The following is a 27,629-nucleotide window of genomic DNA, read 5'->3' as shown; positions in this document are numbered from 1 at the left end:
ATATTTAACTTTAAATTCAAAATGCAGGCATAAAAATCTATCAGAACTTTTTCTGAAGTGATTTTCTACCTTGATTTGATTTTTGACTTTTACATTCTGTTTTAAAATGAATTATAGTTGGTAGAAGTTTGTATTTTTCATAAATTTTCTTGAAATCATGTTTTTCTTCTTCTTGCGTTTGTTTTTTCTAGGTTACTGAACCTGTCTCTGACCTCTGACCTGGTCCCTGAGCAGGACGTGATCGACGTCATCATCCACGTTGGACGAAACCCTCAAGGTCGGAACCTGGCCTGGAAATACTTCCGAGACAAGTGGGACATCCTGAACGCCCGGTGAGACAGCAGAACCTTGTCCCGGCCTACTTCCTGTTTCTGCGTGTTCCTCTAACCGCGTCTCCATTTCTGTCCAGATACGGAGAAGCTTTGTTCATGAATTCAAAACTCATCGGTGGAGTCACAGAGTTCCTGAACACGGAGCGAGAACTCAACGAGGTAAATACAGAAACACAAACGAAACGAACACTTTTCCTATTACCAAAAAAAAAAAACCTCATAATTACTTCAAAAAATTTATCTTTTTTCATATTTTTCTTCCACGATGGTCGCCATTTTTCCACCTGCTGGGTTGATGACGCAGTTTGGTCCGTTCTGTACGGGAATCCAGTAACACAGGAAGGCTAACTTTACCTCAGTTGTTTATCATATTGTGTTTGACTGGTGTGAAAAAGAAAAAGGGAAAAAAAACAATTTTGAGATTAAGCTCAGAAACTTTCTAGACAAGACATGTAAAGAATGAAAACAAAAAATAAAATAAAATGATATTTCAAGTCTAGAAAAGGTTTTATTTATTCCTCTGTATTCACACCTGCACCCCAACATATTGGGCGCTCTTGACCCCCAGGTCGCCCGCTGCTGTCTGACCTTCTCCGTCCATCTTTAATCCCTCGTTCTCTCTTCCAATTAACAGTCTAATCTTTACTGGTATTGATCCGCCGGTGCTGCAGAAAAAGAGATCATAGGAGGATAATTGGTTGGTAAGGAGTTAAAACTGCCTCCTCCTAATTTAAACCCAGCTAATTGATTGGAAGTTTAAAACTTTTTCCTTTAGGTGTCATATAGCTGCTCCATCCCAACCGGAGTCGCCTCTTTGTGTATTTTTGAGCTTTGTTGTGTTTGCAGTCGGGTCACTCTAAGCCCAGAGTGTGTCAAGGCTTCACAGCGTGATCCAAGTCCAACTGCTGCCGCCATCCCCCGTCTCCCTCAGGTCAAAGGCCAGCGGTCCCCATCGATCCCCCTAAAGATCCGCTGTCTGTTTGTCCACATCCTCGTGCAAAAAAAAAAAAGAAAGAAAAAATCCTCCCAATTGTCCTGTGCGTGCCGATCGATCCGGTCGGTGTCCGAGGGGGAATTCCCTTTGAGATAACTGACAACTACAAAGGTCCCGTTCTGACAGGCTCTTGTCAATACAAATTTCCACTATTGATAAGTAATTTAGGAATGACTGGTGAGCTTTATAAAACATCTGTTAAACAGGAGAGTTGAACAATAGTTACAAAGAAAGAGAAGAAAAAAAGAAGATTTACTGATTCTCTGCCCTCATTTAGTCCAGCTGGCTCCAAGTTTCACTCAGTAAATGGGGAAAAATTAAAAAGGAGCAAAAAGGGGCGTTAAAATGTAACATTTTAATAGGTAATTTATTAAGAAATTCAACAAAATGTCATGAACAAAAACGTCTAATTTACTGCCAAAGTGGATTTTTCTAGGTGATGCTGAAACTGATAAATGTCGTGCAGAGATGGAAAGACTTTGCATGATTAATACTTATGTCAGTTACTGCTTATGTATGAAATTTAAGTTCTAAAAACAAACTTCTAATTTAAAGCGTTTCTGCTTTCCGTTGCTCTAAATGACAAGAAACAAAAAGGCCTCAATATTTATAGTAAAGTTGGGTGGATCAATCCAAAACATCAATGTAGACCTGAAAATCAAACTCTGGTCCACCTACAAACCTAACTCTCTGTTTGATTGATGTGCAAAGGCATGAAGCGGACTACACCGCGTGGCATTCTGGGTAAATGCCAAAACAAATGCGCTATCTTAATGCTAACGGAAGAAATGGCTCGTGATTTTTAGCCAGAGACTAAAGAGAAATCCTCTAATCTGACAGCGCTCCACTTTGTCTTCTTCAGAGGTTTTCATGTCGTTTCCTTCAGTGGCTCTTGGTGCAGCGCCCCCACAGGTGAGGAGGGGAACAGGTTGCTTAATTAATTAGGATAGTTTAAGAAAGAACTGAAAATATAACAAATGTTGCAACTTTGGTTCAGAATCGAATCGAATCTACTGGACTATCAGGGACTAAAACACCGTATGTCTTCTCGATTTTTAAGCCAGTATTGTTCCCCCGCCCCATGATATTTAGTAGAACTGATATACTGTTATGAGTTTAGTTATAAGAAGAAGAAAATCTGTCGACCAGGATAAATGTTCCTTTTTATTACCAATTTAGCAAATGTAAATCTCATAGTACTTCAGTAAAGTATGAAGCAGCAGGACTTGAAAAAGCATTTGATCTGCGGCCGTTAGGAAATCTGAGACACCGATTAATCACGGCGTATTAACACGTTCTCCTGGGACTCACCACCTCATCAATATTTTACATCCAGGGTTGATTAATCTGGGTAAGTAAAGCTGGATTAATCATTTCTATGTCGAGTCATTTCACAGCCGCTTCACCTGTTTTATTCAGACAAAAGCATAAATACATGAAGCAGAAATAACATAAAAGCTGAAAGGTTAACGGTGTTCCTCAATGAAAATCTATCCCGCCGCCCTTTTTTCTGCTCTTCTTGTTGTTATGGTAACAAATTACAGTCTCTGTATGGCCTTGACTGTCAGTGAAACCTCAGAACGAAACATCATTATTTCCCTCGGGACGCCTGAATACAAAACCTCAACAAAGGGAAAGATTGACATGGGGTTTTTATTTCAGATCTGAACAAATGTCTGGGTGAATCACTCTGGGGAGCGAAAGGGAAGAAAGGGAAGGAAAAAGTAAATAGAAACTGAAACTGTGGTGAGGGAAGAAGGAGCAGCGTTAACAAATGATTCAAAGTAAAGAGACTTAAAGGGGAAGGTTTCCTTCTGTGCTCCGCTGGATCTGTCAAACTGTGTACAGAACCAAGTTCTCTCTTTGGTCTTTGACCTGAAACAAGTTGAATTATTTCTCGTTTCACATTAAAAAAAATCTTCTTTTCAGATGCTTTTCTTTAAATTACTGTCTCACACTTTGGGGTTTTCAGCTGAAATGTTTCCAGTGCTTGATCAGAACTGGTTCAGTGAAAAAATAAACTGTCTGCTCTTCCACAGTTGGAGTCCAGTGTCATTAAAGCCCATTAAAAGCCTCCAGTCGGTAATCGCTCCTCTGTCTGGTTTGCAGAAACACGTTGGCTGCGTTTCTACTGACGGAATTAAAACATTTATTAGCTTAACAGAAACATGCCAGCTAGTTTTGGGGGAGATGTTTTTATTGGCTTCATTGAAATTGGTTTATTTTGCAAAACCATTTTTTTTTTTGCATCATGAGTCACATGATCAAAGACTGGATGTTACTACTGGCAGAAATGACAAATAAGAAGACGACAGGAAGTGGTTGGAGGATGATGGCGCTGCATGTTTTTGATGACTTATGACTTGTTCATGTTTATTAACATGTGATTTTAATTTTGTTTCTTATTTATCTGAAACTCCACAATTGCGAAATGTAATTTTTTCACCATTAGTGGAATATTGAAAAAGTTTTGCATACATTTATAATGGAAACTCAGCCAAAGCCACTGTTTATCATATTACAGTTTATATACAGTTTTACTGGGTTGGTTGAAGTCGATGTTGGTTCCAACACCGACGACTCTTGTTTTGTAACATTTCTGTTTTCGCCCCATCCTCTCCTTCCACCATTGCCCCTCCAGTTAAAGGAGTTCATCCAGTCCAGTGGCGTGGGGGCGGGGCCTGCGATGCCGCGGGCGCTGGAGATCGTAGAGGGGAACGTCCGTTGGCACCGCCTCCACCGGCGGCACTTCTACCAGTGGCTTCGCAAACCTCCGAGCTCCACCTACGGCTAACGCTTCGCCGGCTCGCTGAACGAAGCTAACTGCACTCTGACTGCTAAGCTAATGCACTTCTAGCTAACGGACGCACTCAGAACAACTGGCCTGACTGGTTAATGGGCCGGTTTCTGAACTGGTTTTGTTTTAAAAGAAGTTAAATGTGTTCATCGATGGTTTTTCTCAACATGAAGCCCCTGTGGTCAAATTGTGCTGTAAAAACGTGACAACTGTTGATCCAGGCATGGGTTAGCTAGCCTCAGATTTTATATCCGTCAACAAAATAACAACCAACAAAATGAAACAACAAAAACTTTGGAATTTAAAGAAAACCGAAATGTTTGGCTGACTATACCCTTAAGCTCTTCCCATACATTTTATTTCTTTCCATTGACAAAAGTTAACTGATTGCTAACATCTTGACTTTAATGAAACATAAGCCATATAAGTGATAAAAAATAAATGATTGATTTTGTTGTCCGAGTTGCTAAGTTAAGTAAAGGAGTGTTAATTTGAAAATAGCACATAATATAGATGCAAAAGTTGATTAAATTAAACATAATTGCCTTTAACTTCAAATCACTAGATGGCAGCAGAGGACTTCTGCCAGGGGAATGTGTGGAATATGCATCAACAGGCATTAGTGGGAAATGTACGCTACATTAGCCGCATTAAGACTGGAAGTAATTTGAGGCAAACTATCTTAATAGATGGAAAAAGAAACAATTCATTTGCAAAGATCTATCGATGAGACGAGTAAAAACAAAATACTTTTAATATTTCAGTTTCCAAATGTCTTAATCAGAAAAATCTAACAGAGTTGCTGTGGATTTTAAAAGGTATGAAACCTCTCAAAATTAGCAGCAATGTCTGTAAGTTGACAAGTTTAGAACTTTAACTGACCAATCAGAACAAAGTAGCTCATCAGACCACTGGTGTGGACCAATCAGAACAAAGTAGCTCATCAGACCACCGGTGTGGACCAATCAGAACAAAGTAGCTCATCAGACCACCGGTGTGGCCCAATCAGAACAAAGGAGCTCATCAGACCACCGGTGTGGACCAATCAGAACAAAGTAGCTCATCAGACCACCGGTGTGGCCCAATCAGAACAAAGTAGCTCATCAGACCACCGGTGTGGACCAATCAGAACAAAGTAGCTCATCAGACCACCGGTGTGGACCAATCAGAACAAAGTAGCTCATCAGACCACCGGTGTGGACCAATCAGAACAAAGTAGCTCATCAGACCACCGGTGTGGACCAATCAGAACAAAGGAGCTCATCAGACCACCGGTGTGGACCAATCAGAACAAAGTAGCTCATCAGACCACCGGTGTGGCCCAATCAGAACAAAGTAGCTCATCAGACCACCGGTGTGGACCAATCGGAACAAAGTAGCTCATCACACCACCGCTGTGGACCAATCAGAACAAAGTAGCTCATCAGACCACCGGTGTGGACCAATCAGAACAAAGGAGCTCATCACACCACCGCTGTGGACCAATCAGAGCAGATGGGGCTTAACTTCCAGGTTCTCTCTGAGCCAAACATCTAAAATCAAGTTTAACCTGAAAACATTGTGAACAAACAACATTTTTTTGTCTTTAGAATGAGAAACATTTTTGAGTGACAGAATATCAGAGATTCAGTTAAAATCTGACTTTCTTTATTTAACCAGCTTTAATGTGAAGGCGTGTCGATCGCTGCTGTAATTAACACGGTTTGAACCAGGTCTCCTCTGTTCACAGCATTCAGAAAACTCATTCAGACTCATTACGGCTTCGCACTGACGCAGCTTGAAGTCAAAGAGCAAAAACTTCAACGGTTTGAGGCTTTCGCTGCTTCAGAACGAGAAACAAAACAAAAAAACATAAAGATGACAGCAGCTTGAACACTCTGAGCCCCACATGTGCAGGAATAATTGTTCTCTGATGAGCGACGATGTTCTGGTCGGTCTTTTGTTTTAATGAGCTGCAGAATGTTTGAAGATTTCAAAGAGAAAACAAAACAAAAATGGCTGCAACATGAAAGACACGATGCTGTCAGACTTTTCATCCTGGCAGGTTGGAAAATAACAGGTTTGACAAACATTTGAAGTCTAAATGTCCGACAGCATTTCACGACAAAGCTGTTAATTATACATGAAAGTCTCAATTTTCACCCTTTTTCTATTTAAGGCAGAGATCAGTTTTCCGTTTATAAATTCAGACATGTTTAGGAAAGTCCCAATAACGTAACGTTTTATGGCGTGTAACCCAAATCCAGTTGAGTTACACCACAGGTGTCAAACTCAAGGCCCGGGGGCCAAATCTGGCCCGCCGCAGCTTTTTATGTGGCCCTCTGGACTCCAAATTACATCAATAAGTCCTTCCAGTTTTTCACAAATCTGCAAAAATCACACAAAATCAACAAATTTCCACATTTTTTCCTGATTTTACTGCTAATTTTCTCAGAATTGGTCAAAAACGTTGAATCCGTAACTGATACGACGAGTGATAGTCACATTTGACATCATACATTAGCATAATATTGTAAAAAAAATAATGATTACAAATATTTCTTAATATTCACCACAAAATCTGTCATTTTGATTGCAAAAATAAACACTAAAATAATCACAAATCCCAGAGGAACAGCTATTTATTGATATTTTAACAGTTTTATTGGTTTTATCAATAGATTCTGGTGCAACCGGCCCTTTAAGAACATTCAGATTTTTGATTCGGCCCAAAATAAAAATGAGTTTGACACCACTGAGTTACACGGTTAAAATGTAAATTAACAGAAAACGTGGATGTTGTTAAATTATTCCAGGTCAGGTTATTTTCTTTCATTTTCTGTTGCAGATCAAGATTACAAAAGTTTAGAAAGTTTTTCTGCTTAGTTTCTTCAAATCAAATAGTTGCTGCTGTGATTTTGAGACTTTGTGACGCTGCAAAGTTTTATTTTCATTAAAAACGATCCAACCGAAGTGAAGGCAATAAAACACGGTAGTTTTAAAATAGTTTACGGGCAGCTGTCCCGTCCTGCAGAAGCAGATGTTTATCGGCTGAATTTTTATTTATTTAAAAATGAATTTGATCCATTCGACATGGATTAAAAATAAAATATAATTTACTTTTTTTTTTCTTTCCCTTTTTTTGTAAAAAATAAATTACAAAAAGTATCTTATTATTTCAATCATTCCTTCTTAAAACATGCTTATCAAACAAGATGGTGGTTATTTGGTGAGCTAACAAAACTGAAATATAGAAAAAATAGATTTTCCAAAACTCTGTAAAAACACTTTTATCTCCAAGCCACAGTTTCCCTGACCTTTCATTAAGTACGGAGGCCAAACCATGTCTAAAATCCTCCAACATCTGACTTTAATCTGGTCCAGTTTCATTTCCTATTGAAACCCCAAGAATAAAATCCTTATTTCTAATGGTAATAATTCACTGATGATCAAATACATATTTAGTACAATCTTTAACATACATTTTGTTTTTCTGACCTAAAATGGAGAATAAAATCTGCTGACTCGGCTGATCCCATCCAGGTTAAACATTTGGTTGTTTTATATGCAGATGATGTTGCTTTTTACAGCAGCTCTTCCTGCGTTGACGATGGACCAGATTGGACATGATTACGGACAACAGTTTGGACTTTACAGTGAGACCACGACCCGATGGACCTCAGAGTTCGGCTTTCTGTGTGCAGTGAATATTTTTTCGCAGGATTCTCCGGTTTGTCGGACAGCTCTGTGTTCTTTGAACTCATCGTCCGGTTGGACATATCTGGTTGTCTTCAGCGCGGTGGAGTCTTTGGACGCATTTTTGGAACAAATCACGAACTTTACTTGGACTGTTCCGTTTATTTTGCTCTGGAGAAACTAAACTTTCCGACGGATCTTGACGGAACATTTTGAGAACCTCGGACCGGAGAAACTTTCCCGAGTCGTTCCTCTGCCGTTTGATCCAGCTTTGATGTTCATAACTGAGCCATATATGAATGAACGGGCCTGCCTCCTTCTGTACATCGTGTCCAGTGATGTGTGAGCGTGATGAAGATGATGATGATGTTAATGGGAACCGCAGAATGAGGACGGCTAATTATGAGTCCGATCATTAGAAGCTCTAATTGGCTCAGGAGGAAAGGCAGAGCGAATGACGCGGCTGCCATAATTGTTGACGACGTAAAAAAAGCTAATTACTGTGTGCATCATCAGCCGTCAACGTCCAGTCAGGGAAATCGGGTTTACAGGCATTAAAAGCACACCATATGTACGATAAACACTGTAAATTATACAAATGTGATATTTAAAGAGAGAGTGCAATCTGAAACTGTTTGTGTTGGTGAAAATGGTGTTTATGAAGGCGCACGATCAAAATCTGAAGGAAACAGGAAGTTGCAGGCAACATTTTAGCCCTACTTCCTGTTTACATTGTGTTGGTTTGTTGTGTTGGACCGTATTAAAACAAAAAAACCAAAAACTATTCTGTTTGTGTGAAAAACGAGTTTCACCTGGAGGAAATGTTCCTGCTGTGGCTTCATCTTAAAAACGGTGGAAACGAATCGGTTCGTGGCTTTTTAAGGAATGAAAACCGGTTAGCTGGGAAGGAGACGGAAATGTATTCAGGAGGAAAACCGTCTTCTGAAGTGGTGCAGCAGAGTGTCGGGGAAAGACTAAGAGCTTTTTAAAAAGATACGGGGAAAAGTCAGTGTTACCAGATGAAAGGCTTAAAATTACAACAAAATGTTTAATGGGAGCAAAACTCAGATCCACTCAAATCATCCTGGTACCAATAAGAAGTCGATGCAGATTCAGAGTTTGCTTATTTTTAAAACTGATACCAAATCGTAACTTTTAATTTTATTTTGGGTATTTTAGTTAAAAAATTACTGCTTCATTTTACTGATGTTACATCTTTATTCTGGTGAAATTTTGGCTCCGTTCTCATATTTTTCTGACTTTTTTCTCAAAACGTTCTCAGCAGAATAAAGGAGATTCAAACAAGTGATTTGTTTAACAATGAAGAAATGATATTGTTAAATGTTTTGTTTTATAACAACACAATTGTTAAAAGATCTACCACAGAACTAATGATTTCAAATCCATATTCAAGGATTATTAACTTAAAACAAGCTGTTAGTTGGTCTGTCACAATTATACAGATAAATTATCATTGTGATAAACGATAATATCGTTTGGAGACCATTTTATAGAAATATGATGATAATGGGATGATAATAATAATAATGCAACATTTTCAAGTTTATATGAACGTTTAACGTTGGAACAGGACGACGATTTAAATATCCAAATAAATAAAAATAATTATGAAGTTTCTGTAAACAAATTGGCCAGTTGAGAGCAAAACACCAAACTGAAAACTTTGATCTTCCAGTTTTTGGGAGAAAGAAAAACAATAAATCAAATGGAGATCAATGAGTTTGTTTTAATTTATGAAACGATTAATTGATTTATTGCTTATTGAGACCTAGAAAAGTTCGTTTTGTCTTTTTTCTGGGTCTCGGTGGGTTTCAGTGGGTCTCGGTGGGTTTCAGTGGGTCTCTGTGGGTTTCAGTGGGTCTCGGTGGGTTTCAGTGGGTCTCTGTGGGTTTCAGTGGGTCTCTGTGGGTTTCAGTGGGTCTCTGTGGGTTTCAGTGGGTCTCGGTGGGTTTCAGTGGGTCTCGGTGGGTTTCAGTGGGTCTCTGTGGGTTTCAGTGGGTCTCGGTGGGTTTCAGTGGGTCTCTGTGGGTTTCAGTGGGTCTCTGTGGGTTTCAGTGGGTCTCGGTGGGTTTCAGTGGGTCTGTGTGGGTTTCAGTGGGTCTCTGTGGGTTTCAGTGGGTCTCGTGGGTCTCAGTGGGTCTCGGTGGGTTTCAGTGGGTCTCTGTGGGTTTCAGTGGGTCTCGGTGGGTTTCAGTGGGTCTCGGTGGGTTTCAGTGGGTCTCGGTGGGTTTCAGTGGGTCTCTGTGGGTTTCAGTGGGTCTCGGTGGGTTTCAGTGGGTCTCTGTGGGTTTCAGTGGGTCTCTGTGGGTTTCAGTGGGTCTCGGTGGGTTTCAGTGGGTCTGTGTGGGTTTCAGTGGGTCTCTGTGGGTTTCAGTGGGTCTCGTGGGTCTCAGTGGGTCTCGGTGGGTTTCAGTGGGTCTCTGTGGGTTTCAGTGGGTCTCGGTGGGTTTCAGTGGGTCTCGGTGGGTTTCAGTGGGTCTGTGTGGGTTTCTGTGGGTCTCGGTGGGTTTCAGTGGGTCTGTGTGGGTTTCTGTGGGTCTCGTGGGTCTCGGTGGGTTTCAGTGGGTCTCTGTGGGTTTCAGTGGGTCTCGGTGGGTTTCAGTGGGTCTCGGTGGGTTTCAGTGGGTCTGTGTGGGTTTCTGTGGGTCTCGGTGGGTTTCAGTGGGTCTGTGTGGGTTTCTGTGGGTCTCGGTGGGTTTCAGTGGGTCTCGGTGGGTTTCAGTGGGTCTCGGTGGGTTTCAGTGGGTCTCGGTGGGTTTCAGTGGGTCTCGGTGGGTTTCAGTGGGTCTGTGTGGGTTTCAGTGGGTCTCGGTGGGTTTCAGTGGGTCTCGGTGGGTTTCAGTGGGTCTGTGTGGGTTTCAGTGGGTCTCTGTGGGTTTCAGTGGGTCTCGTGGGTCTCAGTGGGTCTCGGTGGGTTTCAGTGGGTCTCTGTGGGTTTCAGTGGGTCTCGGTGGGTTTCAGTGGGTCTCGGTGGGTTTCAGTGGGTCTCGGTGGGTTTCAGTGGGTCTGTGTGGGTTTCTGTGGGTAACTTCTACTGTGAGCTCAGCAGATGTTTGCTAATTGCTGCTGGCTAGTCTTTAGAGGTTGAGAGGGGGAGGAGCTAAGCCTCGAAGGCGGGGCTAGGTCCACCCAGGCGTTTTGTTCCATGGTTGCCATAGAGATTAAAGTATTTCTCAAACATGAAAGGGTCAAAGCAACACTGCAGGTTTGTTTTGGATGAGGGAAAAACGTAACATGATGGAAAGATTTTTTTTAATTACATGATGCTTTAAATAAGACATAAATGTCTGATGGATCCAGTTGATGTAAAAAAAAAAATCTGATTAACCATTAACATGAAGTTAATAAGGAGCTGCTCTTCCGTTTACAAGCACTGCTCTGGTGTTTTTGTCAGCCTGCTGTCTGCAGCCTGCACCAGGTCATATTTTAGCCAATCCTAACGCCGTTTCACTCAGAGACGTTGGATCAAGTCCATCGTTGCTCCATTACCAGCAGGATGAATTACTGCCCTGCTCCCCCTGTAGGCAGGATGTAGCATAGCTGCCAGGAGCGTCGGTGGTTTAGATCCATCATCTCCTCGCCTGCAGCAGGACGAGCAGTTCAGCCGATGGAAGAATCACAGAACATAACGGCTTTTAAAGGTTTTATCTCCACACACGACAAATGAATTATTAATAAATAAAACACAGAGAAACGTCTCTGCATGTGGTCAGGATGGCTGGCAGATCGTTAAGGGACAAAACCGAATTTGATCAAACGTTAATGTTATGATTTAAACGGTTTTCAGGAAGTGTTTTTTCCAGAACTGGGAGCCAATAATCTGGGAAGCTGCTCAATAATCTGGGATTTCCAAACTGTCTGAGGTCAGAGGTCAGAGACTGAAGCTCAGAAATTACAGAAAAACACTTTAACCAGTTAATTTTGATAGACTACATACATTTAGAAAATGTTTTGTTTTTTTCAGTCTTTTTGTTTTCTACGGTTTCTCTTTTGCCGGTAAATCTGACGCTAATCCTAATCTAATCTCATTGGACGTTGGGGAAGATTAACGTTTTGAGCTAACGGGAGTTAGCATGTCAGCGGCGCTATTCAAGCCAAAAATAGCATCTAATGCTAAATGCTAACTAACGTCCACAGCAAGGTTATTACGATCAAACAATCAAAACGTTTTGGTTGAAATAAATGAAAACTAATGTAGAAAAACTTAATTTTCACATTTTTTTATTGTTACTCCTACATTTTTTTCAAAGGTGACCATAAATAAATAATGTGAAATCTGACTGTATATTCCTAGTAATTTATTAATTTATTCATTACTATTTTTATTTGAAATTTATTTATTTAATCTCCACAGCAACAACTTTTTTATTTTCCTTTGGGTTAATAAAGATAAAAAAAAGAAAATATTTTTACGTCTTTCTCTCTTTTTTCACATTATTTTTGTTTGGACTCTGAAGGGCAAGTGGAGAAAAAACTGATGGGATTTTTTTCTTCCCATCCAAAACGCAAGAAAAGAAAAACTTTTTTTCTGAGTCTTGTTAATTGTATTTCTACTTATTTGCTCAAATAAGGCAAATAATCTGATGAAGGACAGGAAAATAAAATACTTTCACCTTTTTCTTGCTTAACCCCTGATATTTTTGCCATTATCTTCGTTTCCTAAACTATTAAAATGTTTCTTTTATTTGCACATAACTGTTAAAGTCAGTAGAAAATGAACATTTTGAAATAACGTTGCTGATGGTTGATCTCCAACGGCTGTGATGACGTAATCTCAGGTTTGCGTTAATCTGCAGAATAAAACCGTTTCTGCTCCTGGTTTTCCGTCATTTGGGAAGCTGCAGCGCCTGAGAACAATCATCCTCCCAGCAGGCGCTCCGGTTCTCTGCCGGATCGACTCCTAATCAGTTCTGCAAACAAAAACAGGCAAATGTCACTTTAAGCTTCAATATGTGTTTAAACTGCGAGACTTTAAAATGTTTGCAGCAGGAAAACTTTCAGTAATTCGCCCAGGATTTGCTTTCTGGCTTGAATAATTGAGCAGAAACAGGTTTGTGTTGTTTCCGACGCCACAGAGGAGCGGCAGCTGATGAGCGTTCCCACCGGTGAGCGGCGCCGCCGTCACTCCCGCTGCCGCTGGCCCACTTTTCCCAGAATCCCTGGCAAACTGCAGCCGGAGCAGGTTTTACTAATTTGATGGAGGGAGGAGGAAGTGTCGGGTTCAGGGACTGGATCAGAGCCGGAACCCCCAGAGCTCGGAGCGCTGCGTGTGTTCGACGTCTCTCCAAACTTCTTCCACGGTGATGAATGACGCCGCTGCTTTCCCACGGCATCATGGGAAATCACTCCACGGAGACTCTGGAGGGCTTTACCCTCGCTGTGAGGACGCATCAGGAGGGAAACCATTCCTGCCAAACTGAATCCGTTCATTTCGCTCCTCTAATCAGCTTTTAGAGCAATCAACGGGTTTTCTGCTGCGTTTGCTGCCCGTTGCTATGAAGACGTCAGGGAAACGTCAGGAGGTCTCGCAGAAACGCGGCCGTGTGTTTGTGGGCGGAGGCTGCTGAGATTAATGGCGCCGGGAAGGAAAGTGACAGAAAGAGAAATGAGGTAGACAGAAGATGGAGAGACAAACGGAGGAGTTTCTGTGAATGGAAACGGAAGCAGAGGAGTCGACGTGTCGCTTCACTCTGAGGAAAACAGACTCGCCCCGAGAAGGAAACGGTTTCACCGGAGCTGTTATTAAAAACAACTAAACGGTTATACTGGGGTAAAACCTTGGTGCTGTTTGTTTCTGGGCAGTCAGGACTTTGACTAGGCCATTCAGACAGAAAACAGTGGTTGAGTTCTCCATTGTAGTGATTTTGGCCCATTAGTCCATAAATCTTGTTTCAGTCAAATTCAGATTTCCATATTTTTACCTTAATGATCAAAGTTATTTTTGGCCAAATGTAATTTTTCCTTTTACTAAATCATCTTTTTGAAATAAAGAGGCGGAGGTTTTATGTTTTACTTCAGTTTCATTGGATAAATTGGACTCAATCTTCCAAACAGCCTTACTTTCCTGTCGTGAACTTTGACCTTTAGCCTGTTAACTGATTTATTTCCACTTTAACAACTCTACATGTTTGACCTGATGAGTCACTTTTATCTGGTTCTACATTTTGTAGATCGAAGGGAAATCAAACGACACTCAGTCATTTAGCTCAGACACTCGGAGAAAAACATTAGTAGCTCGAAATGCAACAGAGTTTTTGAATTTCAATGCAAAAACAATTTTACCGGGTATTTTTGTCTAACTTGTTAAAGTAGTAATGTGGGGAAAATGTCTCGTTACAAATTAAATGATGAATTATTGATTTCATTATTGACTTAAAACAAGCTTTAATATCTTTCTGAAAAGTTACCTGTTAGCTAGTTTCGTTATTTTAAAGTGTGCTAAAATATTAGCTTTAAAACTAAACGAGTACCGCATGAGATCTGCTGTTTTTTGCAGTGTACGTCACACATCGGCAGCGTTTTGTGCTAATTGATGTAAAAGGCAACAAATGTTCCTGAGATGATTTCAGGAGTCTCGGATTTAAGACGGGTTCTCAAAGTGTGGTCCGGGGGCCATTTGAGACCCTTGAAATGATTTTGTTGGGCCCTTGATAGAATAGTTTTTGCTGCCCAACAAAACAGGAAATTGAAAATAAAACTAAAAGGAGGCTGTTGCGTTCTTTTAAAAAGGCAACAGCCTGAAGCCATATTTATGTTTTGGATGTACAGATTTTATAAAAAAAAATATTGTTGAGCAGGTAAAAATAAAAATCACAGTAAATACATTTTTGTATTTTTAATTAGATGAATTTTGTGCTCCACCACTAGTTTAAATTAGCTAATTTTGCCCCCCACTGCAAAAAGTTTGGACACTCACTGATTACAGGTGTCGTTTGTGAGCATAAAGTTTAGCTGATAAGAAAATCTTGTCTTGGCTTCAGTTTTTACTTTCAACGGCTATTAGCATAAAACGCAGCTGATATGTGACGCAACGTTTATCAGTAACTCTCCAGAAACCAGGAACTGCATCATCGTCCATATTTGGACTCATTTCCTGTTTTTAAATGATTTGGTTTTGTACTTGTAATGTTCGCAGGTTTTTGTAGCTGTAGGTGTTTTTAACCTTTCAGTAGTTTATTTTTTGATGTAATTATGAAAAATTCAAAGGTTGTGACTCATCGGTTGGAAGAGAGGCAGAGAATCGGTTGTTATTATTCTAAATGTCGTCTGTCTGGAAAACCTTTTTCGATAAAACTGAGTTTAATGGAGGACAGGATGACGGACTGCAAAAAGAGAGGATATCATAATTCATTTTCTGATGACATGCATGAGACATGGTTGCCATGGTAATTACTTTACACCACTGGGAGGATAATACATATATTTTTTTATTATTAATATTATTGGAAAAAGCTGAAATAATAAAGCAGCTCTGCGTTGCTGTAAATACATAATGGATCAGCTTCGTTGTGCATTATTGAGCCATGTTGGGCGTTTGAAGCGGAGTGAGATGTTCGCATTGTGCTCGGCGCATTAGTGGGGTTGGAGTTCAGACGGACGTGATGTACTGGCAGCTTTTATTGATCTCAGCGGGACGAGAAGAACCGCAGAGATCAGCGTCTTGCAACAGGACGGATCTGCCGGAGCAGCCCTGCAGACACCCACCACATTTATTCAGATTTATTCAAAATACAGTTTTATAGTGCAGCGCAGCCCCTTGATCTCTTTGCTGCAGTGATTGTTGGAATTCAGCGTGTCGCTTTAATTTGGGGTGTTTACAATGTTGCAGTTGGAAAAAGATTAAAATGTGCCATGAATGCAGAGGTCGGACTGTAACTGCGTCATGTTTGGATGTTTGCAGGAGCAGTAATGCTAAAGCTAACTGTGTTACAGATAGAAGATAAAAATGCACAATTTCACATTTTGAAAATAAATTTGCTTCATAGAAACAAGACGATTAAAAAAACTCGTTTTTGATTTAAAAAAAATAGTTTTTTGACTGTATTGAAATTGCTTTATTTTGGGAACACTTGATCAAAACAGGATGTTACTACTGGCGGAGACGTCAAAGAAGACAATGACAGGAAGTGGAGGATGATGACGCTGCATGTTTTTAATGATTTGTCATGTTTACAAACGTGTTCATGTGTGATTTCAATTGAGTTTCTTTAATAATTGAAGCACAGCAATTGGGAAATTGTTTGGGTTTTTTTTATAGACAAAGTTTTGTGCAGATTTGTAGTGGAAACGCAGCCAGTATATCAACCGTTTCTGACCACTTAAAGGTGCAGGTACGCCCTAAATAACACCAATGTAATGAACCAGTTTGTAATGGTCCAGTTTGTAATGAACCAGTTTGTAATGGTCCAGTTGACCAGAGTTCCGGCTGGTTTAATGTTTGAACTGGTTGTTTTGTCAGAAACCTCCTGACCTGCCGACTCGTTTTCTCGTCCTCCTGCATGTTTGTCTGCTGACGGTGGATTATTCCTTCTGAAAACCAACAAACGGAGGATTTGACGTTCTTTCCGTCTTCTGTCCTCTTATGTCTCGACTCCTCCTCTACCGTCTCCCTCGTTCCTCGTCCGTCGTTTCCTCATTCCTCCTAATCCGACTTTGTTTCTGCTTCCTCGCTGCTTCATTTCAATATGAATGAAAGCTGAGCTGATTTTCCTCGGGTCGAGACGCATCCAGGATTCATTTGCAATTTTAATTCAATTTCTGTTTGACTTCGCTCACATTTAGACACCAAAGCTGGACTCGACGCTTTTATTTCACTGTTTTTAATGCGTTTTCTACTGGTGAGGTGCTTTAATGTAAATGAGGATAATGCTCTTACAGGTTCAAACACTTTTACTTAACTTTGTTTACGTCGCAGAGGATTTGTCTGAGTTTGTAGCTTCAGCATATTTTCATAAAGCTCATAATCTACGCTGGGATTATAACTAAAAAATGAGTTTAAACTGAAGAGCCTTTGCAGGTAAACCTGATGTGACCTCCTTTAAACTTTTGAATGTTTAACTCTTTACTCTCTGAAGGTCCAGCCTCTGAGGACGTAGGATTTTATTTAAGACCATAAAGGTAGAAATATCATAAAATTACCAGAATAATACCCAATTTATTTATCTATCTTCAGCGTATGAGGGTGATTGTAGGTAAATTTAGTAAATTTCCACCAACAAATCTCAGAATATTTCTTAGAAAAAATAAAAATGTTTCTGAGTTTGGAAAGGTGAAAATTTATAAGAAAAAAAAAAAAATTTTGAGATAAATTTGAGAAATTTTCAAGAAGGAAAAAACAGGGACATTTCTGAGTCGGAAAAGTTGAACATTTGCTAGAAAAAAAATCTGAAATTTGTAGATTAATTTCAGAAATTTGAGGGAAAAAAAACATTTATATTTTTGACGTTTTGAAATATCCATGTTTTTCTCTGAGATTAATCTTTTCCTGAGTTTTTTTATAGCAATTTTAGAGCTCATAAATTTCCAATTTTGAGGCTAATCTCAAAATTTCACAGATTTTTCTAGCACATTTTCAACTTTTCAAACTGAAGTTTGAGAGTTTTGTTCTAGAACATTTTTTAGATTAATCTAAAATTTGAGTTTTTTGGTGTCTTTTTTTTTTTACCATCTACCATGGCTCTAATATGCCTTGTAGAAATGTCACAGAATTGCCATAATATTTTCTGATGTATTTTACCTCCTTTTCATTTAATTAAATTTAATTCCTAATTAATTTTTCTCTGGAAATAAAGTGTTTCTGAATTTTAATTTAATTTCTGAATTTTGAAAATTGATTCAAATGAAAGGAATAACGTGGCTCATCGCTAACGTTTCACTCGCTCTCTGTACGTCTGAGCAGAAGATGTCTGCAAATCTCCAGTGATTCATTTCGGCTGCTTAAAATCATGAATATATTTGTAAAGAAATGCCGAGAAGAAAACATAAGATGTTTTGTGTGTCACTTTCACAGACGGTGGCGAAAACGGCGGAGGTAAGATGCTAGCATGCTAGCTAGCGAAGTACCAATGCTAGCTAGCTAACGTTAGCTAATTTCTATCACCAGGCCTCACACAAAGATTTAGTCAATATTAACTACAGATATTAAGTTAGCTACCTGTATACAGTCTATTCTGTATTTTTAGGGCGCTTTATCTATATATAAAGATGATTTTAAACCATATTTCGTTCATTTTAGCTCCTTTTTCTATGACTGATTTATGCATGCTTTATCTGATCTGTTAGAATCTGTAAGTGATGTCAGATTCGTGTTGGCTGCAGCTGAACCATATGGTATTTTAATTACTTTGGTGACCTTTAATTAGTTCCAGAGAATAGTGCTGACTGAGTAGGTGGTAATTAATGAGCATTCAATAATAATTCATCAATTTATTTCAGAGCCAATCAGGAGGAAGGCTGACGAGACGAGAAGAAGGAGCTCAGAGGTAAATGGAAATGTTAGAGGAAAGTGGTTGTTTCATAGGGACACGTTAAGAAAACAGAAAGGTGTGTGTGTGTGTGAGTGTGTAGTAATTATATCAGCAGTCATGGTTGATGGATGATTGAGGTTCTATCTGCAGCCTGAGGCCTCAAACGCACCCCAGGACTATTAATCTGACATCGCTACAACGTGCTCGTCTGTGTAGGAAATGCTGCTGGAGGTGCGAGCACATCGAGTTTTAAGAGAAAAGTTTCAATGTCAAACCAACTTTAGTGCATGAAAGCGACGGAAACTGTCGTCAGCAGCTTATTTAAAATAATCGCACGTTAGAACAGATGTTGAGCCCATCTGTGCTCTAAATCTGATGGTGTAAATTAAATGGAATAAACATCCCCCACCTTAGTAACACGATGGTAAAAACTGCAGAATGCAGCTCAGGTTACCAAACTGGAGCAAATGTTGCATATATGTGCATATATTAGAATATAAACCACATGTAGCTCCGTAGGAAGGTTTGCTGCTTGTTATCTTTAGGTTTAAAGATTTTTAAGCTTCATGAAATAAAGTTCATCTCAACATTTATATCCACTAAAAAAGGTGATAAAAGTTGAAGCAAACGGATAACTTTCCCTCAGTACCACTGATCCAATTAGAACTTGATCTGGTTCCGTTCCGTCAGATGATCTGAGAAAAAAATGTAAGAATCAAGTTAAACAGCTAAAAGAACCGGTCCGCTGTTTGGTCCGGTCCAAAATGGGACTTTTTCTTTTTTTTATTTGGTGCCGTTTGTTTTCACGCTGCTTTAATTTGTAAACAGAACCATGCAGGTGAACATTATGTTGCTTCCGTTGGACAGAAAAGACGGGGTGGGACAGAGGTCAGCAAACTTTGGGGCGATTCCAGTCCAATCAGAACCTGCAGCAGTAGCGTTAGCAACACTGAAGGGCTCAGTTTTACCACAACGCCCAGCAATGGTGGCTCATGAAGTCCAAAAAGCAGAATATCTTCTGTTGGTTCGGATCGAAGCTGCTCTCTGTTCGCACCAGAAGTGAACCGAACCGAGACACCAGGGTCCAGGTGTGTGCACTAATGATCTGGACCAACAGGGGAAATAAACTTTGGTCCATTTGAAGCAAACTAAGGGTGCATTCACACCAGTGCTGTTTGGTCCGCTTTAGACCAACTCCAGTTTGTCTGGAAGGTCCGATTCGTTTGGGCAGCTGTGAGTGATTAATTGGACCAAAAATCAAACGCCTATAAACCCTGGTCTCTGTTTGGTTGAAGTGGTTCAGTTTGAATGTTTATGTGACCTCTCTAAAAACAGGAAGTGGACTACAGAGCAGGGCATTTTGGGTAAATGCAACCAAAGCAAACATGCTAGCCTAAGATAACGAGAGGCTCGTTATGTTTTAGCAAAGACAACAGAGAAATCCTCCAACCGCTAAAGTCAGACGCCACTCCATTTGTTCTCAGTGTCTTCAGAGGTTTATGTGTTGTTTCCTTCAGTGGTTCTTGGTGCAGCGCCCCCACAGGCCAGGAGGGGAACAGGTCTTTAAAGGGTTTGTTTGGTTTGACTCAGTGAAGTGAGGAAGAATCACAGCAGCTGGAAATGAAACAGATGTTGCAGTTTTGGCCCCAGATCAAACCAAATCTACCAAACAATCCGACGTGAAGCAGCTTTAATCTGCTCCCAGTTTGTTTCCACTGAATCGTTCAGAGACTCAGTTCCGTCTCTGAACGATTCAGTTTCCCTCAGAACAAACCAGGAACTGCAGTTTCATCCCAGACACTAACTCTGGTTAAAGTTAATGTGTTGCACTAGAACCAAATGCTGCATATGATTTTACTGCATAAAAGCACCTTGTGAGCTGCTGAAGTCATTGACGACGCGTACGAACCGCCTCATTAAATATACAGCACCACTTCTACGTGCAACCCTGCCAGTCTGCTCTGGTGTGAGAAGATCTAAAAGCCACTAAAGTGTCACCTTCTGCACGCTCCAGTTTGCATGAATTCCTTGAATGCAACACCTTTCTTCTTTGTCTCTAATGAGCAGTTTCAATCTCTCGCTGTACTGTAATGAAATGTTGGTGAGACGGAGAACGAGAGCCTCTATTCTCCGGCTGTCACACCGCAGTAGGCCTCGCTCAGAGTGTGTGTGTGTGTGTGTGTCAGATATTAGCATATCAATGGAGCTCACCTCCTTCCACCCACTCCTCCTCCGTCTCTGTAATTGTGGCTGATAATCACACGAGCTCTCTTATCAACGCGCGCTCTCAGACATGCGCGGGGAACAAAACAAATTGAGTCGCTTCAGTGGAAGGAGACATCTGAAAGGGGGAAGGAAGGCTGCAGGCTGATAAACAGACCAGCAGACTTTCCTCCTCCAGATAAATCCTGAAATGAAATTCAGAAGCAGGGAAGTGAAGTTTGCTGCCTCCCGCTGCTGAACTTCGCTGCGTTCGCTTCACTCCAGCTGTAATTTAGGAGCAGCTCCTCCAACGGCGCCGATGCCGCTCTGGGCCGCAGCCCGTGGGCCTTCAGAACCGGAACGACGACTTGCAGTCGGCGGCGGGGAAAGTTTTTCATTTCTCTTTACCTCCGACATCACAAACCTGCCTCAGAGCGACGTTAAATGCTCTGATTAAACGCGGGAGAACACGGCTTTAATGGGAAACCGAGATAAGAGAAGAGAAGGAGGCGTCGGATCAGGAACCAGAGAGGTCACGGTGATCAGGCCCGGCCGCGTTTGAAGTCGGCTTTACGATTTCCCCTTGAAACGAACAAATAGCCGCTGGTCCGAATCACAACAATGGCTGATGTTTCAGGCTGGTGTGGATTTCTGAATGAGTTTAAGTAAACATGAATCGATGACCGGATCAGACATTTAACCTGAAAACGGTTTATTGGTGCGAAGGCTCTTCTTCATTCCCACGTCTTGAGTTTCTCTACGTTTCAACAGTTCGTGTATCAGAACATCCAGCCGTCTTTTTGTCATCTCAGCTCTTAAAGTGTTTGAAATGTTTGAACTTTTTTGCCTCAATGAAATACATGAAAATCTCTTTATTCTGCCAACTTTGTGCCTTTGACAGATTATTTCAGGAACTCCATTAAACTTCTAACGGAACCACAAGCCGTTAAGCTGCGTTCACATGACTCAACGTTCTGGTATCTATTCTATTGTCACCATTCAGGATTCATGGACATTTTTGGCCCTTTGCGGTTTTACAGTGTAATCCAGCTGTCGCTATAGCAACAGACGCTTTGTCAAACGTCTGATTTTTCTCAAACAAAATGCTGCTGTTTGTTCACATGTCCATCCATCCATCCATCCATTTTCTTCCGCTTATCCGGGGTCGGGTCGCGGGGGCAGCAGCTTCAGAAGGGAGGCCCAGACTTCCCTCCCCAGCCACTTCTTCCTGCTCCTCCGGGGGAATCCCAAGGCGTTCCCAGGCCAGCCGAGAGACATCGTCCCTCCAGCGTGTCCTGGGTCTTCCCGAGGCCTCCTCCCGGTGGGACATGCCCGGAACACCTCACCAGGGTGGCGTCCAGGAGGCATCCTGACCAGATGCCCGAGCCTCAACTGGCTCCTCTGGACGTGGAGGAGCAGCGGCTCTACTCTGAGTCCCTCCAGGATGACCGAGCTTCTCTCTCTAAGGGAGAGCCCAGCCACCCTGCGGAGGAGGAAACCCATTTCGGCCGCTTGTACCCGTGATCTCGTTCTTTCGGTCATGACCCAAAGCTCATGACCATAGATGAGGGTGGGAACGTAGATCGACCGGTAAATCGAGAGCTTCGCTTTTTGGCTCAGCTCTCTCTTCACCACGACGGACCGGTACAGAGCCCGCTTCACGGCAGACGCTGCCCCAATCCGCCTGTCGATCTCCCGCTCCCTTCTTCCCTCATTCGTGAACAAGATCCCCAGATACTTGAACTCCTCCACTTGAGGCAGGACGACCCCCCCTGACCCGGAGAAGGCACTCTACCCTTTTCCGGCTCACATGTCACATGTTCACATGTCACTCCACAGAAATAATTCGTACATCAAAACGCAGCCACTGATGTCTGCTTTACGGAAATATAAGCGTGATAGCCGAAGTTTTCACGGTTTTCTTTCAAACTCTCCCACAGCGCAGGAATCACACCACCTCTGGGCGCCATTGAACACATTTTCAGTCACTCTCAGTACAAAGATAATTTCTGAATCGATCCTTCTCCTTAATGGCAGCATGTAGAGACATGAGCTGGTTTAGTTTGAAACGTCTCGGCTCCCACAGTTCAATATACTCTGGATATCAGTTACGGCTTTTAGCTGAGAGGAGTCGGAGACGATCAACCCGTGTTACTCACTGGAGTTTTCTCTCGTTTTGTTGTGTTCAAACAGCAAAACAAACATCTTCTCATCGGTTCCATGAATTGTTTCTGTCATGTTCTCCAAGTTGGAAATGACTGAAAAACCACCTGAGTTGACAAATCCAGGCTGCAGAGCAGGAAAGATGAAATCTGAGTTTTACTTTTTCATGTTCAACACAGACGGATTATTTCACCTCCCGTCCAAAATGTTCACATGTCCATCTTCAAACCATCTTCTCTTGATATGAACGTAGAAATTGAGCCAAAATAGGTAAAATAACAACCAACCAAACATTAAAACATTACGTTTATAGAATAACTTTTATGATTTGATTGTCAAACGATCAAAAACATAAAGAATAAAACTCGTCGGAACCAAAACTGGTGACACTTTATTTGAAGGGGGTGAATAAGACTGTAATAAACATGTCATAACATGTCATGAACATGAATAAGCCTTAATGAATATTTATAACTGTTGTCATAAAGCGTCATTTGGTAAATTATGACACTTTTAATACAAAGTTGACTTTATTCAAAATGTCTTTGTTATGACAGTTTGACATTAACCAATAAATCATTACTGATATAAATTTGTTATAAAAGTTTTACTGATTGCACTTTAAAAATTAGGTAACTTTATGTTATTAAACGTAAAGTTTAAACGGTAATGATTTATTGGTTAATGTCAAGTTGTCAAAGACATTTTCAATAAAGTCAACTTTGTATTAAAAGTGTCATAATTTACCGAATGACGCTTTATGACAACATAAATATTCCTGAAGGCTTATTCATGTTCATGACATGTTATGACATGTTTATGACAGTCTTATTCACCCCCTTCAAATAAAGTGTTACTCCAAAACTTTTACTCCTGCATCACTTCCTGTTCTGATGAAATCTTCTGAGTCCAAACATGCAGATCACACGTTCATTTCCTCCTCTCCCCCTGGAAAACAGATGTGGTCCAAGAGATTTTCCTGGGGAACAGATCCGTATCACCGTGGCTGCGATTTTAAATTGAATGGAGCTGAAAGAGTGACGGCACTTTCATGTGTTTGGGGCTGATATCGGCGTTGGTGTCTGCCGAGGTTCGGGCTGATAAGAGGAGAAGAAGCTCCTTAATAGGACGAGATGACACGCCGATAACGGCAGCATGTGGGAGGCCTGCAAGCCTCCGCTGGGCGTTTTCCTGTCAGCCGGAGCGACAAACAGATACAGATCTGTCTCACACACAGAGACCCGTAATTATTTAACCGACTGGCAGCAGAACCCGGACAGAACAAGCAGCATTCACCCTGCTGGCGGCGCCGGGTTTGGAAACCGGCTGTGGCTTTTGGTGGTTCTGTTGGCGTCTCCAGAGGACGACCTTCAGCGTGGAAACAAGTCGATTAAGTCCGAACATCGTATCGTTCAGGACGGAGACGGGTTCTGGTCCCAAATGTGTGAATTGACCCAAGAGCAGAAGGTGGAGTTCTGGTGAAGATGCTGATGGATCTGCTAAGGCAGAGGAACGAGTCCTGAACCAACATGGACTGAACGGCCAGTCAGAGACGAAGGATTTATTTACTCAATATTCCTAAATGCTGCCGATTTACCTGCCGTCTGAACGACCAAACTCCGACCGTTTCACCTTCCAAAAGATCCAAATTGTGCCGCTTCCTCCTCGTCACATTTTACTCAACTTTTACGTCATCGATGTGAGACGCGTCCTAATTCTGCACCAGAAGAAGCCAAGCGCGGTGAATCTGGACCTGAAAGTATGGAAGAAGTTTGTGTAGTGAAGCGCATCACCAGATCTGGCATCGTCACCAGATCTGGTTCTGATCTGGTGACGATGCCGTCGAACATGTTATAGTTCTGGTCCAGATGGGTTTTCCGGACGGACGACGGTCCTCAGCTTCAGGAAAACGACGTCAACGTTTTGCCGTGGCACCACAAAGTCCCGACCCAGTTACTCCGGTTCTGTGCAGAGGAATGGGCCAGAACTGCAGCAAACTGCATTTGATCCAAATCCTGGAGATTTTACCAAATCCTCCGGAAATGAATCAGAACCTGCTCTTTTTATTTTGGCATTTAGGAAATAGAAATAATCCCAACTGACACAAACACATCAAATAAAATGTAAAATACCTTTAAAAAATGGATGATTTTTCCCCATCATGTGTTGCAATAAATGTCTGTCTGACATATTTGTCGCCATATTTCTGGTCTGAATCGTAGGCGGACGTATTTTCTGGATTTAAAAGGTTTTTATTGCCCTCCATTCATCTCCGTTCAGTCCTGTCATTTCAGCAGTTGATCAAACACAAACTCTCTTAAAGCTTAACACAGTTTTTCTATTGTTAACATCGAATGCCAGGATTATGAATAAAAGAAAGGGGTTTTGTTTTGAAGATTATGCAGAAAGCTGTCAGAATAATTGAGCCACTAGTTTAAAATGAATTCCTTTTACATCATCTCGGCATTAATTCAGTCGCCTTTCTTATCGTTTAATCGTTGGCCTGCCGGCAGCAGCAGCGGCGGCGGTTTATTAGCATCACAATGTAACATTGAAGCTACATTTTAGCCTCCTGACGCGTCCGATTGGCTGTAAAGTGTTTCTGCGAGTTCGACGTTTGGACGTTTTAATTTGCAGCAGGCGGCTGAGTTAATGGAGACCCACTTTTCCGTGACGTTCCTCCAGTTTCTCTGTAATGTTTTCGTACCTCCTGGTTCCCATCGCTGCATCAAAGAGGCTAATGGAGGTCACCCTGCTCCGGCTCTCCACCGCTGCGCTGCGCTCATTTATCTTCCCGCTTTATCACCTGCTCCACTTAACCTGCTCAGCTCTTCCTTTTGTCTTTTTCATTTGTTTCTCTCCATTTTTTAGGCTGTGATGGATTTTATTTTATCTGCTTCTTCTATCCTCCCCTGCAGTCGGGTTTGGACCCGGAGAGGGCCGGCGCAGACAGTATGCATTAAACATCCAGTATGAGAGGGGAGATCAAAGCGCGACATACCCACAGAGCCAATCGCACACAAGATAAAAGCAGCAGATGAAATAAAAACGAAGCGAATCCTGCTGGAAAAACTCCACTTTGAGTCCGACATTAAGAGAACCGGATGTAAACAAGCATGTTTGGATCTTCTGTAAATCTGGTTCCGAGATCCAAACTGACGGAGGAGGCGACTGGAGAACTGTCTGAGTTTTGGGTCAGACGTTCTCGTTCTGAATAAGCACTAAAAACATGAAACTTTTGTTTATACTGTTTATACTCGATTAAAAGTTTTAAACAAGTTAATTGGAAGATTTGTAACTAATTAATCACATTTTCATAAAACTATATTGACAAAATAAACATTGAATAAAGAGACATACGAGCTCAACAACAGAAATATTGTTTATAATCTGTTATTCTGATTGGACCAAATTGTTTTAGGAAGTTTTCATCATTCATGGACGCTAACATTAGCGTTAGCAACATGTTTAGCATTGAGGCTAACTCCTTTTAGCACAAAAATGGTTTTTCCAGCGTCCAATCAGATTGTTTTTTGAAGCAGAAAGTAACCGGCGGTGGCAGAGGGAAGCGGCTTCGTCATCATTACACCTAAAACGATCTGAACGCAGCTTCCTCAGAGTTTAGCGGTTGGAGGATTTCTCTGCGTTTTAATCCACTTCCTGCTTTTGGAGCGGTTTCTGGTCCGCTTGGCGTTCACACCTTCAGCCGACCAGAGTTTGATTATTCTCTCTGACCTCCCCAACCAAACCAGACTTTCTAAACAAACGGACTGGAGTTGGATTAAGTCGGACTGAACGCTGGTGTGACTGCAGCCTTGAAGTCGACTTCGTGTTGCCGTATTGTTCTAAAATCCCAATAAACACATTAAAGTTGTAGGAAGGTTGGAGTTTAATGAAGCAGACATTTCTCTGATCCTTCGCCAACGTTTCAGTGGGATAACGGATGATTGCAGCAGTAAAACCAAACAGAGAACCAATAAAACATGTTTTTCTTGTATTAGATGATTTTTATCTCATTTCATTTTGAAAAATGAGCCCAATAAGTAAACAGCTGAGAATCTAATTTAGCAGCATATTCACCTGGATCCATTTTGTTGTGCGGTTGTATTGAATCCCTTTGGCTCAGCCGGCGCTCTGAAAGGTTAATGCTGTTTCTCTCTAAAAGCCCTTTTTCTCCTGCTCTCCATTAGGTGCTGATGCCTCGTTACTGCAGCCTCCTGACTCACTGCAGGTGCAAACAGCGTTTAGAAATAAACAGCTGTAGTATAAGTAAAGTGCTCCGCCATTGTTGCACTTATTAGAGAGGAGAAAGTGATGCTTTGTAATAAAGCGTCCAGCCGCGGCGAGCCGCAGAAACTGGGATTTGAAAAGGCCACGGCGTGCGAGGGCGTGGCCTAGTCAAAGGAAAGAGCTCCAGCAAGAGAAGCAGCAATCTGTGGAGTTTCTCAGGTTTCACAGTTGGTGCTAATGATGATTTGATGGCAGCCGTTTGTTTTTCTGTGGTTTTAAAGGTTAGAAATGATTTTATTCAGGCAATTTCAGCAAAAAGATCAGAAAAATCAGTTTATATGGATGAGATTCATCTGTGGTCACCAAGGAGACGTCTGTCTGCATCCAACCAACCATCCAACCAACCATCCAACCATACAGCCAACCATGCATCCAACCATGCATCCAACAACCAACCATCCATCCATACATCCATTCATGCATCCAACCATGCATCCAACCATGCATCCAACCAACAACCAACCAACCAACCAACCAACCAACCATCCTCCATCCAACCAACCAACCAACCATCCTCCATCCAACCAACCATGCATCCAACCATACATTCATACATGCATCCTACCATCCATCCATACATCCATCCATGCATCCAACCATGCATCCATCCATCCATCCAACCACCCATCCAGCCAACCATCCAACCAAGCATCCAACCATGCATCCATCCATACATCCATCCATGCATC

The 27,629-nt window shown here is 41.5% G+C and overlaps 1 protein-coding gene across 2 annotated transcripts in view; it reads left to right on the top strand.

The window, feature by feature from the left end:
* The window catches only part of LOC103459315 (thyrotropin-releasing hormone-degrading ectoenzyme), a 174,294-nt gene extending 165,712 nt beyond the window's left edge, over positions 1-8,582 (top strand). For both annotated transcript variants that reach the window (XM_008400786.3, XM_081603849.1), the window contains 3 exons: positions 192-332; positions 410-491; positions 3,968-8,582. In XM_008400786.3, coding sequence (XP_008399008.2) covers positions 192-332; positions 410-491; positions 3,968-4,120 — 376 coding nt within the window. In that variant the 3' untranslated portion in view covers positions 4,121-8,582. The remainder of the gene's footprint in view (positions 1-191; positions 333-409; positions 492-3,967) is intronic.
* The last annotated feature ends 19,047 nt before the right edge of the window (positions 8,583-27,629 follow it).

The sequence above is a fragment of the Poecilia reticulata genome, chromosome 23 (genome assembly GCF_904066995.2).
Source record: "Poecilia reticulata chromosome 23, P_reticulata-male-v2, whole genome shotgun sequence".
In the NCBI taxonomy this organism is placed as follows: Eukaryota; Metazoa; Chordata; class Actinopteri; order Cyprinodontiformes; family Poeciliidae; genus Poecilia; species Poecilia reticulata.
The sequence above is the reverse complement of the archived record's forward strand: the minus strand, read 5'-3'. Positions and strand labels throughout refer to the sequence as shown.